The sequence below is a fragment of the Centroberyx affinis genome, unplaced genomic scaffold, assembly GCF_046629955.1.
Source record: "Centroberyx affinis isolate AG114_WGS23_722 - 3 ecotype Tasmania unplaced genomic scaffold, CSIRO-AGI_Caff_v1 ptg001156l_1, whole genome shotgun sequence".
NCBI lineage: Eukaryota > Metazoa > Chordata > Actinopteri > Beryciformes > Berycidae > Centroberyx > Centroberyx affinis.
The window spans coordinates 235,804-249,363 of NW_027279688.1; the positions used below are offsets into that span (position 1 = coordinate 235,804).

The 13,560-nt window shown below is 42.5% G+C and overlaps 1 protein-coding gene across 1 annotated transcript in view; it reads right to left on the minus strand.

The window, feature by feature from the left end:
• Nucleotides 1-6,670, minus strand: part of kcnt1b (potassium sodium-activated channel subfamily T member 1b) — a 58,733-nt gene extending 52,063 nt beyond the window's left edge. Inside the window, exon 1 of the mRNA XM_071524142.1 lies at nucleotides 6,388-6,670. Coding sequence (XP_071380243.1) covers nucleotides 6,388-6,533 — 146 coding nt within the window. The 5' untranslated portion in view covers nucleotides 6,534-6,670. The remainder of the gene's footprint in view (nucleotides 1-6,387) is intronic.
• Between the last annotated feature and the right edge of the window lie 6,890 nt (nucleotides 6,671-13,560).

Below are 13,560 nucleotides of genomic sequence, written 5' to 3' on the forward strand. Positions count from 1 at the left end.
ACGGACTGAAACAATCCAGGGACCCACACAGGTCAAGCATTTACCAATATGCTCAAATCACAACTCATGGCAAACTCAAGCCCAAGAAACGATGCATCTCAAAAAACAGACTCATTGTACAACAGGTACATTGGTCAGCTAAATTTTCCATTACTTCAGTATAGATCAAAGATCATTTGCACTTATAAAGCAAATCACAATGTAATTATGTCCAACCTCACATATCACATCACAAAATAAAGGCTCACAAAAACATCCCCTTGTTCTATTTGGGATCAAAACAGGATAATAGAGAATAAAACAAACAATAAATAAAGTGAGCAGGAAAGAGTGGAAAGGGAGTATAAGAAAGAAAATTACAGAAATAGGACTCTTGGATACTGCAGTTAGGCTTTACTTCCATTTCTTTGGATACAGCAGTTAGGCTATACTTCTATTTCTTTGCACCAAGCCAGCTGCTTAAACAGACAAGCCTGTTTACATTGTCGGATGACAGGGCAGCTCGCTTCTTCTGCACAATATGCCCAGACAGTGAAAATAACCTCTCACATGGTACTGATGTGGCAGGTGTTGCCAAGTACTTGGGTGCAAGGCAGGCCAGCTTGCTGTGTGCCCCTTCATGTTTGGACCACCACTGTCGGGGACAGTCCTCCATGCCAATAGCAGGCTCTGCCCTGTAGCACTCCACACATTTCTCAATGGAGTCCTCTTCATCATCAGAGTCAAACTCTAGGGCAGCTGCTCTTTTCTTAGGTGGCTCAGATGTCGCCGGTTGCTCCGGCTGTGCAGGCCTCTCCTCCCTGAGCAAGGCACTGATTGAACCCCACACCTCAGCTCTCTCAGGTCTGCACAGACACTTGAGGGCCTTAAAGGAATAGTTCACCCAGAAATGAAAATTCGCACCCTCATGCCAGTTGAAACAGAGGTGAAGTTTGGCCATATAACACACAGGGAGGTTGCCAGCACAACTCCATAGCAGCCTTCTCCAAAACAACTGAAGTCAGTGGGGACCAGTTCTTCAGAGTTCAGAGCTCAGAGTTCAGAGTTCTAGATACTCAAAGACGCTTTACAAACAAAAACAACGAATAAAACAGAGAATAGAACATGTCGAGTGGGAAAAAGAGAAGACAGTTAAAATAAAACGCCAGGAGGCCAAAGGAGAGCTAGAGGTTAAAAGCAGTTTTGAAAAGGTTTGTTTTAAGGGATCTCGTGAATGTGGAGAGTGAGGAAGAGTCTCTGATGTCCTTTAGGAGAGAGTTCCATAAGGAGGGAACAGCAGTCGAGAAGGCCCCCAGGTCCGGTGCTTGGTCCTGATGGGGGGTGCAGGAGGTTGGCGTCAGCAGACCGGAGGCTGCGGGTGGGAGTGTGCCTGCGAAGGAGCTCAGTCAGAAAGGGGGGAGCCAGGTTGTGGAGAGCTTTGTAGGTGATGAGGAGGAGTTTGAATTGAATTCGCTGTGGGACGGGGAGCCAGTGGAGGTTTTGCAGGACGGGGGTGATGTGGTCGCGGGTACGAGAGCGAGTGAGCAGTGTTGAAGTTTTCTGAGGATTTTGGAGGATGTACCATAGAGGACGCTGTTGCAGTAATGGTTAGGGTTAATCCATCCCTAACCCTAACCCTAACCCTAACCCAATCCAGTCTGGAAGTGATGAATGCATGAATGAGTGTTTCCGCAGCTGAGACCTAGAAATCACAAGCTACTAGGCGGCGGGTGGGTGTTTCATTTGGGGAAGCTAATTTTAAACAGGTGATGACTGAGAGAAAACTATCCATATGCCAATAGAGTAGCCTATTTGCGTCAACACATATATATGAGAAGCGCAGAGTAGCGTGGAGAGGGTGGTCAATTCTGCAGGTTAGTCTGTTTACTAGCCTACCAACCACTAAGAATGGGCATATTTAGTTTTCACACACACACACACACACACACACACTCTCTCGCTCTCTCTCTCTCCCTACCCTCTTTCTCTCTTGCCCTCCCTCATCTCTCCCTCTCTTTCTCTCACACACACACACACACTTCTGACAAAGAAACACACGTTGGCTATCAATGAGCGTATCAATAAATTACCTGCAGGGCTCCAGCACTGTCTCCAACCTCTGCAGTTTCTCCAGCTCAGCTGTTGTTGGCATGGCGACGTTGGTTGTATGTAGGGCCAGTGCAGCTCTCAGTGGTTGTTGGTTTCTCTGCACATGCTTTATCATCTCCAGGGTAGAGTTCCATCTCGTTGACACGTCCTGTGTGAGTGACTCTGTCTTTTGACCATTTGCAATTTGCTGTTGTTCGAGCTCCGCGGCGTTTGGCGGACTATGTTTGAAATGCCCCACTACTTTTCTGCATTTTGCTAATGTGGTGTCAAACGAACTGTTCTGCAGAGACACTGTGATGGAGCGTTGGAGGCTGTCCGCTGCTATCATGTTGCGAGCACTATCGGTGCTGAGTGTGCTGACTTTATGTTCAATGCTCCACTGTTTTTCTACTTTGCATAAAGTGTTCGGCGCAGCAAAATGCCTCTTCTCTGTCTTCATAACAGTCAATGCATGCGACCGAAGTTCCCACTGCTTGTCAATGCGCATGTGCATAATGCGCTGTTACTCTGGACGAGGTAACTGTGATTGCTGAGTGAAGTCCAATAGTCCCCGGTGAGCGCAACCGTCGTAGCCACCGTCCCAACTCCTCCGCTACTTTTGCTTTCTGGTCTTCATACAAGTTGTGTATCTTCAATACGGTGGTGGCTCTCGAAGGTAATTCATAAGTGCAGTCGTTGGATGCGATCCGAATTATTTCACGCAGGCCCTCGTCCTCCACAATGTTAATTGGCCTGCAAGCTGTAGCCACCCATTTAGCTATTGTTGTTGAAAGGTTGCTGCTTGTAGGTTTGTCCACGGGTTTCCCTATCAAGCGTGGTCTGCCGTAAGCGAGATGTTTCGGGGCTAACGGGGCTGCCTGCATTAGCTGTGTGCTTGGCTAGCAAATGGTTTTTAAGACTAGATGTACTCCGGTGGTAACTCAATTCACATCGACAGTAACTGCAAATAACTTTGGTCTTGTCGACAGACCCATCTGGCAGGGCTTTGTAGCTGAACTTGCCATTCAAAATACCTTTTTCTTTATCCATTGCTTGCTAGTTGCTATCCGACTTGCAGTACCGGCGTTAATGCGTCAAAAAAAATTAGTGGCGTTAAAACGAATTTGCGTTAACACGTTATCGCGTTAGCTTTGACAGCCCTAGTATTTATGCATCATGTACAGTAGATTATATAGATATTTAGTAGGTACAGAAAGCATTAATCTGGATTTGAAACTATAAAAATTAAACTATGTGGTATGCATTATATCAGCAACCTGATCCATCAGCATGCCTTGTATGTTTGCTATCCACAAACATCTTTGTTAGATGATGAGGTATTTCAAGGTTATTTCAAGGTTCATGTTAGTAATTACCACATGGTATTGTTGTGGTGTGCAGTAGCCTCATTAGTATTTATCAACATGAAAGACTCTCTCCAAAAGCAAGAAATGACAGAACCAAGGGCCTAATTTGTAAAGTTGTACACATCTATAGCTTGAGGCTGCTCTATTGACAATCAATGGGAGGCAGACTGAAAATCATTCCTACAGAGCTGTACATTGGTGAGGTAATTTGTGTCAGTAAATACTTTACCTGCCTGCAAAATGATGCAAGAAACAAATCGTTCAATCAAACAATTCTTCAATCAATCAATCAACCAGTCACTTAATACATCAAAGATGGAGGGTGGGACAAACCCTTTTGTTTCTGTGTGCGGGAAACAGCAACAAATATTCACCTATACTGGTGCACGGGAATAACACATTTGAAAGCTGAAATTTAGAGATTCAAATGTACTTTAGAGATGAAACATTGGATATGAAACAGCCTCAGCCGTTTGCTGACACTGTGTATTAGATCCCCACACAAACAGTCCGTTTTCTCACAGCCGACGGCCAATTTGCTCTCCTTCCAGCCTGTTTGCAGCTGACTCACAGGCTTTTGAGAGTACACAAGGCTGAAGCTCTGATCACTCTAACTAAGAGACCTGCCACTGTTGCCACAACCACCAGCTTCATCATCATCATCATCGTTATTGCATTGATTATGAATATCATCAATGTCATTACTGCCATCATCATCACTAGCGGTATTTACATTATTATCATGACCACCATGTATTTCCTGCTAGTTGTGATGATGAAAACGCTAGAGCTGCAATGATTAAGTGATTAATCGATTAGTTGTCAACTATTAAATTAATCGGCAACTATTTTGATAATCGATTAATCGGTTTGAGGAATTTTTTAAGAAAAATAAGTCAAAATTCTCTGATTCCAGCTCCTTAAATGTGAATATTTTCTAGTTTCTTTACTCCTCTATGAGAGTAAACTGAATATCTTCGGGTTGTGGACAAAACAAGACATTTGAGGACGTCATCTTGGGCTTTGTTATTATCACCGTTACCATGACCACCATGTATTTCCTGCTCGTTGCGATGATGGAAAACGACAAGCAGATTGCTCTGAGCTACACCTGTCATCTCAAGCCTCACACCCATCTTCATCATCATCATCATGGCTGTCATCATCATAACCATCGCAATCACTGACATCATTACTGGTGCTGAATTTCATCACTGTTACCACTCGCTTGTATCCCCGATCAGTGTCATCTCAAGCCTGAAATCCCGGGGGAAAACGCCCTGCATCTGAATTTGGGCTGGCATCCTCTGACCATAACACACTGTGACATGTTTGTCCAACACAACGGGAACTAAGCAAAAGAGACATTTTGAGCCATGGGGGAAGGCAGTGCAGAGGCACACTTATTCAGCTGAAAGAGAAAACTGGATAGGGCTGAAATATTTGGGGTGGACTTGGCGCAGCACTGAAGACTTCTCAATGACTCTATTACCGAAGGGAAATTATAGTGTCTAGTGAGGGAGGCTGAGCGACCATTTCATTCATATTTACAGGGGCTTCACGGGGTTCACAGAGGAGCTTCACGATTATGACTAAACTCAAGATCTTCATTACTTTGCTAGATATTGTGATCACAATTATGCAGATCAGTCTTGATTATTTGAGAAATAAAATTACAACATCCTGACTATTTTCAAGTACTTGGTCATCCTATATGAAATGAAATGTTTCAATATTTCGGTCATGCCAATGTTGCTGTGATTATTAATTGTGGAAGCTAAAATCACAATGTATGATTGTACACAATTAACGTGCAGCTGACATGTCCGTGTTACTTATAGAACGTCTGTGACATTAGCAAAGCAAATGCAGCATGATTCAGTCAATAGATTCCTAACAGATTTCTGATGACAAACATAACTGAAAATGCCAATGCCCGATGAATGAATATTGACAGAAAGAAAAATGTGTGCTGCAAATGCCGAGATTGAACACACTGCACCAACAACATATTGGCTGTGCTGTGGGTTTTGACATGCTGCCAAACTCAGCACAATCTTTCAGTTTTCTGCCAAACCAGCCTCATGTAGTACTACATAGCTTCCTGAGAAGAGAAGTGTGTGAATCTGAGCTGTAATAGCAGCATTTCTGTAGACCATAACAAGTTTTTTTTCTCTTTATCTCTCTGTCTCTCTAAAGGAAAAAGGCGTTGTTGTAGGTCCAACCCACTTCACACAAACCACCATAATTTGTTTATCAAATGGTGCAGATGTGCACGTCTGCTCTACACATGTCAACAGAATCTCCCCTGGTTTGCATTTCAGTGTGATCTTTTTTTTTTCTCAGCCAACCTGAAAGCAACACAACATGGTTTCATCATGCCAAAATAATTTCACCATTGAATGCAGTGGGGTAATATATCCCCCACCCTCTTGTCTGGGACCATTATAGGATTCATAAAACTGTAATTGCAATGCAGCATCCACCGAATTATGTAATCACTAAACACTGCAGCCGTAAATTGAATCCCATTGATGCCGAGAGAAAATTGATTGACGGCAGAAAGGGACGGTCAGATTTGTGTCTGTGTTTGCAACCACTCTCTCTCTCAATATCTGTCATAAAACTGCCTCATAAAAAGGCGCACTTAATGTATTAATGTTTGCTCCCAATGGGGAAAACATACGACCCGGTGCGCAACGATTATGTCATTCGTATTCCTATATATTTCCATGGGCAATATCAATGCATGGGTAGATAGATTTAATGTTAATGGAATATTGATCACGGCGCGACTTTTGCCGAAGGATGATTACAAGCCAAGTTATCAGGAAGACTTTATATGCACCATGCGCTCCCGGCAACATACCAGCCGATATTTCGCGGATGCTGCAGGTTTGCAAACGAGCTGCATTCAGAAACATGCGACTTGGTGCGGATCTGCGGCAGCTACCTTTGGCCGGCATCGCTCCCGAAAGAGCCCATGGTCCTGATAGACATCGAGGGGTTGACCCAGGTGGGCTCCGGGGTTTTCTGAGCCTCCGTCTTGACGTCCGGGTCGATCTCCGAGGGCGACGGCGTCAGTTTAGCGCCTGCCATGTCCCTCTGCCTCCCGGGTTCCCTCCGGCAGCGCGCGGCAAATGTGTGCGTCCTGGTGTCACAACGGGCTCAGGGACCGACGCCGCCAGAAAACCGCATCCTCGTCTCACTTCAGCTGCAAGAAGGCAGAGTGAGAGTTTCTCCCTCCCTGCCGCATCACGGGATCTTCAGACAAAACTGAGCTGAACATCAGCTGTTCTCCTGGTTACTGAGCGTTCCTCTCCTCCATCCCGGGGAGATGTGAGGTCCCATCGCGTCCAGGCTTCAGACGTCGTCGTCACTCTGTAACGTCAAGCGTTCAGCCAACCCCAGACTGGGCGCCCCAACGGGTTACATAACTGCCAAGATGGTTAACGCTTCTGTGATGATCAGATTCATTTTGATCGGAGATCCTCAGCCGACATGACAATCATTCATTCGCCTGCCATCCTGTCCATCAGTGGCCAGAGGACAGGTGCGTCACGTGGTCTCAATTAATTTCAATAAGCCACGAAGTTGATTTCTGAAGCTCTTTGGACCCAGAAGCTCACTCACACTTCTCAGTAACTGAATCACGATTTCTATTTTCTTTAAAACCACCAACAATTCAAGAGGCAATGAATCTAAGATGGAATATCACCAATCGTCCTTATAATAAAAGCTCTTCAATATAATTCAGCTCCCACTGACTATTATTATCTTATAGACTGATCATGGATAGACATGGTCTTATACTGAGAGACACCAGAGTTTTTCATTTCTAAGTCAACAGAGCTGCTGCCCAAGACAAACACACCACCTGCATGCGGTTTGCATTCAGGAAACACATACCACATTAGGCCTAGTTTCATTACATGCCATACCTTGAGCACAACCTCCATGACATACATTATATCTGTCAATCAATTTCAACAAGCCAGGAACCTGATTTAGAACCTCATACTTCTCAGCAGTTGAATGACAATTTCTATTTTCTTTAAACCATAGGGATCATTGTCAAGATAACAATTCAAGAGATGAATCAAATATTGAAGTATGTCAATTATATATCAACGAGCCACACAATAAAAGCTCTTCAATATTAGTAAGCAAGAAAGTGCATTTTTATTTATATAGTGTGTTACAAAACCAAGGTTACAAAGTGCTTCACAAAACAAAAAGTGCAAACATAGCAGTCAAAGTAACAAAAGACACACATAACATACAGACAATAGCATCAATAAAAAGGCAGCATGAAAAAATGTGTTTTAAACTGCTGTTTAAAACGTTCTATAGAGTTTGTTGATGTGACAGCAAAGATACAATCTCATTTTAATTTCAGCCAAGTGACAGCCTGAAGCCACTGGTCAGAAGACCAAAGTGACCTTCCAGTTTTATAAGGGGTAAATAGTTCACTAATATACTGTATATAATGGTGCCAGCCAGGCTGTGCAAAGCCTTACAGGTGATTAGGAAAACTTTAAAAATCGATCCTAAAGGTAACTGGTAGCTATTGTGAGGAGGCCAATATGGGGTTGATGATGTAAGACAGACGAGGTACCTTTAATGTCAGCAGCCTTACAGCTTTGCACTATTTGCAACCGCGCAATAGTTGCTTGGCCAAGCTATAAAGCGCTGCAGCAATCAAGGCAGGAAGAGACAAAAGCAAGGATGATTTCCTGGCAAAGATTTTGGCAATATTTCTGGAAAAGCAAGACTGAATTAGTGATTTCACATGATTTTCAAATTTCAAGTTAGGTGCCAGCAGACTAAGACACTGCCTAATCATGTCAAATAATATGATCCAGGCCGACAACAAGGACCTCAGTTTTACTCGAGTTTAGCTGAAGAAGATTTTGTGCCATCCGAGTGGCTAGTTTGTCAAGATACTTGGGTAAATTTATTCCGCTCCTATTGATTTTTATCATCTTATCAGGCCTATCGTGGATAAACATGGTCTATAGTCTTGTTGAAGGAAATTATGTTATCTTCATAGTCAATGCATAATCTATACTTAATGAATATAATCAAAGAGAAATATATATTTACACATTCCTTTGATCAGACAGCACACATACAGTACATGTACTATGCGCAGTAAGAAGAGAGTAGAGAGAAAGAGGCCTTTGATACCAGCTCATGCCAGTAAGTTTCTCGCAGACAAGCAAGAATAATGGGATTGTTATTGCCAGAAAGAGAGGTTGGATCCAATATTGTACGCAGAAGAGCATTCATATCAAGGACAAGGACAAGGACAAGGACTCAAGCAGACTATCCTTCTAGGTGGAGCATGATGTGAAGGGGGGTCAGAAGGTAGAAAAAGAAGCTGAAGATGAGAATTCTTGGTCAGACCCTTCACATATCAGTTGTATCATGTACTCTGTTATCTGAAGAATAAAGGCAAAGGAAAAAGAGTCCGAGTTTGTCTCATTCAATCTGTGTTCAGCTCCTCGAACCTGAAGTGGAAGAGAGAAGAAAATCCACTACGATGGTCTATAGACAAATGAGCTGATACCCCAGACAAACACGCCATTAGTATACTACCAGTTTGCATTTAGGAAACACATAATACATTAATTATGTGCCACATCCTGAGCACAATCTACATGAAACACACATCACATTATAGTATATACAGACAGTAACCTTGAGGTTAGAGAGGCAGACCTGTGAGCAGACGATTGTTTGAATCCTGGACTGACTGGGAAAATCTGGGAGGTGAAAATGAATGACAAACACTCCGTCTTTCAACAGCTCCTGTCAACATGCCCTTGAGACATTTAACCCCCAAACTGTTCCAGTGGAGCAGCTTAGCAGCCCCCAGTATAAGAACAACTTTAACTATGAAGCAAGGCACTGCTGTCACTCCACAAATAAAGATAAAGTTAAAAACATTAAGGGCAATATCCAGCTCCACTCCCATCCTAATTGCCAAACTGCATTATCCTATTTTACTGTAATGACTTGGCCTTGCATGGCCTAGCATAAACACATGCTGATCAATAAACAGCATATTCTGTGGGGTTTCTGGTATTTAAAACTATCCCACAGCAAAAACAAATCTTTGGAAGAAATGATCTTTGCGGTCTGTGTCATATAACTGATCAATAAACAGCATATTCTAAGGGGTTTCCGGTATTCAAAACAATCCCACAGCAAAAACAAATCTCTGGAAGAAATGATCTTTGCGGTCTGTGTCATACTGGTGGAGGGTGCGTACTGGCTTCGGATGAGTGCGAGGAAAACAAAGCCGCGAAGAAGAAGAATGAACTGAGGAAGCGAGGCAAAAAAATGGCAGAGAATGAGAGAGCTTTGGATGGAGAATTTAAAAAAAAAAAAGTGATAGGACAGGACAAGTGCAGCAGCAGCAGCAGCAGCAGAAACAGGTGCACAGCTCAGAGAAGCACAGATTTGAGAGTACACAGACACCTAGTGGTGAAGGAGGGAACTGCACCCTGCGGGTCTCATCTGGCAATAACAGCAATGTAGCAACAAGGAACAGGAGTCAGCCAATGTTGGATGAAGTAATGTATACGGTATATACACTACCAGTCAAAGAGTTGGACACACCTGATTGAATGCACTATGTTTTTCATCATCTTGCAGCCATTTTGATCTAAAGGCTCATGCTTAAATGCTTGAAATGTGTTTTTTAGACAAATATAAATAGTGAAGTTGATGCCTATGTGTGAATTTCTTTCCAAAGCCTTTGCCTTTCCATCAAGGCAAAGGGTGGAAGGAATCTAAAATATAAGATAGTTTTGATTTGTTTAACACTTTTTTGGTCACTGCAGAATTCCATTTGTGTTATTTCATAGTTTTGATGTCTTTACTATTATTCTAAAATGTGGAAAATAGCAAAAATAAAGAAAAATGTGGTGTGTCCAAACCTTTGACTGGCAGTGTATGAAGATATATAGATAGTAGGCTGAATAATCACTATCACGATAATCATGGATTTTTTTCTATATCGTTACATATCGATCATATGGCTGACAAATGCAAAATCACACGTTAAAAATAATCAAATTCATGTTCATCCCATTGAATCGAATGGTAAAGTTAGGTGTGATGTCAAACATAATTGAAATTTTCCAATAATATTCCTTGTTTGTTTGCATGTTTCATACCTAAATAAAATTTGCTTGTTATCATCAGTTTGGACAGCAGAATTGTGCATCACGATATATAGCAAAATCACCATATTATCACGATATGAATCCACTGAAAGGCGATAAACGGTCATATTGAATTATCGCCCAGTCCTAACACATGGCAGGATAGCCTTGCAGTTAGTGAGGTTGTCCCCCACCTAGAGGGGTCGGGGTCTGATCTCCATGCGAGGTCGACTTTCATTGAGCGAGCTGCTTATAACCCGACCTGCCTCAGGGGCGTCACACTAGCTGGTCGACCCTGCTGCACCCCAACCCGAGGGCAACAAAGGAATTTCCCCGTTGGGACATCAATAAAGTCTAATATATAGATGCTATACAAAGATCTTAAATCATATGTATTAATGTGCTGTATGACAAATTGACATATGCCACAAATCCCTCCAGTGACTTCAGACTGAATACATTGGATACTTAAAGTCACCAGGAAACTGTCTTGCTTCCCGAAATTCAATGTATTTCCGATTCAAACTGGATATTGGGGCGGGACAAAAGGCAGAGTCAAAAGTGAGCAGGTTGAAACAGGGGTTTTGGGATGAATACCAGGGTCTTTTCTCTACCCAGCCACTGTGGCAGGTAGATGACAATGTCTATCTGCCACTCAAAATTTTGACCTGCTACTTCTGAAAATGCCGCCACATATTGTTGTATGTTCACAGCTTCCAACAAACCAGAGTCTTGAGTGAAGAGAGAGTGGGCGGGAATGTTGGGGCAAATTTTCTGATTGACTCTCTTGATAATTGGCCAATACCATCACCAGAGACAGAGAGAGCGAGTGAAGTCTTGACTGTCAATCAAAGTGGCATAGCACCATAAGGGCCAATGGCATTTTCAAATTTGTAACCATCTCCCATTATAGAAATGTAACGTTTTATCAAAAATATTCATTAAACGAGTAAAATACATCCAAAAATATATCACTATACCACGTTGCCACTCATGTCACTTGTGAAAGTTGTGAAGTTGCAGGTTTTATATGATGAATGGAGCAGAGGGGAGGATTGTCCAAATATCTGTAAATCCAGGAAGTTTTTATAAATACAAGAAAATGTTGGGGTTTTTTTACAATTTTTTTGGCATTTATTGTTAAATATGTGCAGGTTGTGATAAGCAGAACTGGCCAACAAGGTGAAAAAAAAAAAAAAAAAATTTAATTGAATTGCAAGTTCAGTGAGTTACATTCCTCCTGTGTCCCCACTCTCAGCGTGCCTGTGAGGAGACTGATGCTGCTGCTGCTGCTGCTGATGGGTCAGATAATCTAGGAAGGGGCTTGCTGAGCCACCCGGTCTTCCCTAACGCTCCATAATCACCGGTCACGCCTCACTTCCACGCTCCGTGCTGCAGATGGGAGTCGAGAGCTGCGATAACGCCTCCTCCGTCAGAACGTATTAAGGCATCGAGCTGTCTGCTTGTGCACAGCATGGCCAGAGAACATGGGGAGTCCGGCCAATGCTACTAGCAGGCACACACACACACACACAGGCAAACACACTCACTACCAACCTGCCTGCATGCACACACACATGCACACAGAGACACAGACACAGACACACACACACACACACACACACAGGGCTGCTTTTGCTCACTGACTGCTGTCTTGCCAGCGGCTGTTTTGTGCGAAAAACGCTTCGACTACCCATTTGCTGGTCATAACCTTATGTTCCCTTAAGAAATTAAGGAGTTTGTGGGAATGAAAGTGAGTTTACTGATCCTTCAAAAAAAAAAAAAAAAAACACTGGTCCCTTCAAAACATTGCAGCCTAGTCTTCCGTGGGACCAGTAAAATCGTATTTAGCCTGAAATAGATTTTTCCCAGAAGAGTCAGAAGGGCTCACATCTGTAAGCGGGCAGCACCTATTGAATTAAGAATTAAATAGGACATGAGAAATAGTTGTTTGTTTTAAATGGAAATATGAGACTGAAAACATAAGGAAGTAAAGTATCTCGCTCTGTGAACAAACATGGCAATATTCAGTCATATCTTCTGCTTCCAAATGAATGGTGAATGAGTGAATGAGTGAATATGAGCTTTTTGAGGGTTGGGGGTTACTAAATATGCCCTTTGAAACTTTTGCTAAGATATGCAGGCACATTTATTAGGCCACATTAAAGATAAACAGGCCATGTTCTTGAGTTCCATGAATAAATCAACTGATCCCAAGGAGGAGCTGTGCCAAAAAGCAGTGATGTCGGTGTCCTCGTTTGTATCAAATGAGGGAATCAGCTTGTACTTGCCAGCTCAAATATGGTTACATACTATGACATGATATAGAAGTTTAAGGCATTTGCAATGTGAACAGCTGCAGAATTTCATAATTGGACTTTTATTCTCTTCTTCAATGCTAACTTCCAGTTGTCAGTGGTGTAAACTGACAATAATAACGATGATAATGTGACATTTTATTGATCTCTGTTACAGTAGAGAAGCTGTTGAATGGTGGCTCCTTACTCACTACATCACCCTCCTGCCCAAAAAGGTAAGGTAAGGCTTTCTATCATAGTCAGGATTCCTATCAAATTCATTGACTATTCAATCATCAAGGTCTTGTTTGGCGAACTTCAAGGACAAAAAAAGTAGACATAACATTAGTCACTGAGGTCTTTTTACTCATGATCTTGTCAATGAGGCATTGATGAATTTAAGGGCTATATCTAAATTGAGTACTTTCGAGGCCATCCATTCATTTTCAAAAACCTTTATTTTATTTTTTCTCAAATCCACTTTCCAAGGATTTTCAAGGACTGTGGGAACTCTGCATGACACCAGTGAAAGGATCCACATGAGCCAACAACAGTGGCATACGAGTTTATCAATGCCTTCAAAATAAAGCATATTTTCACTACGCATTTATTTGAATGCTCCAATCACAAAAGCAGTATGGACTGGACCGACCC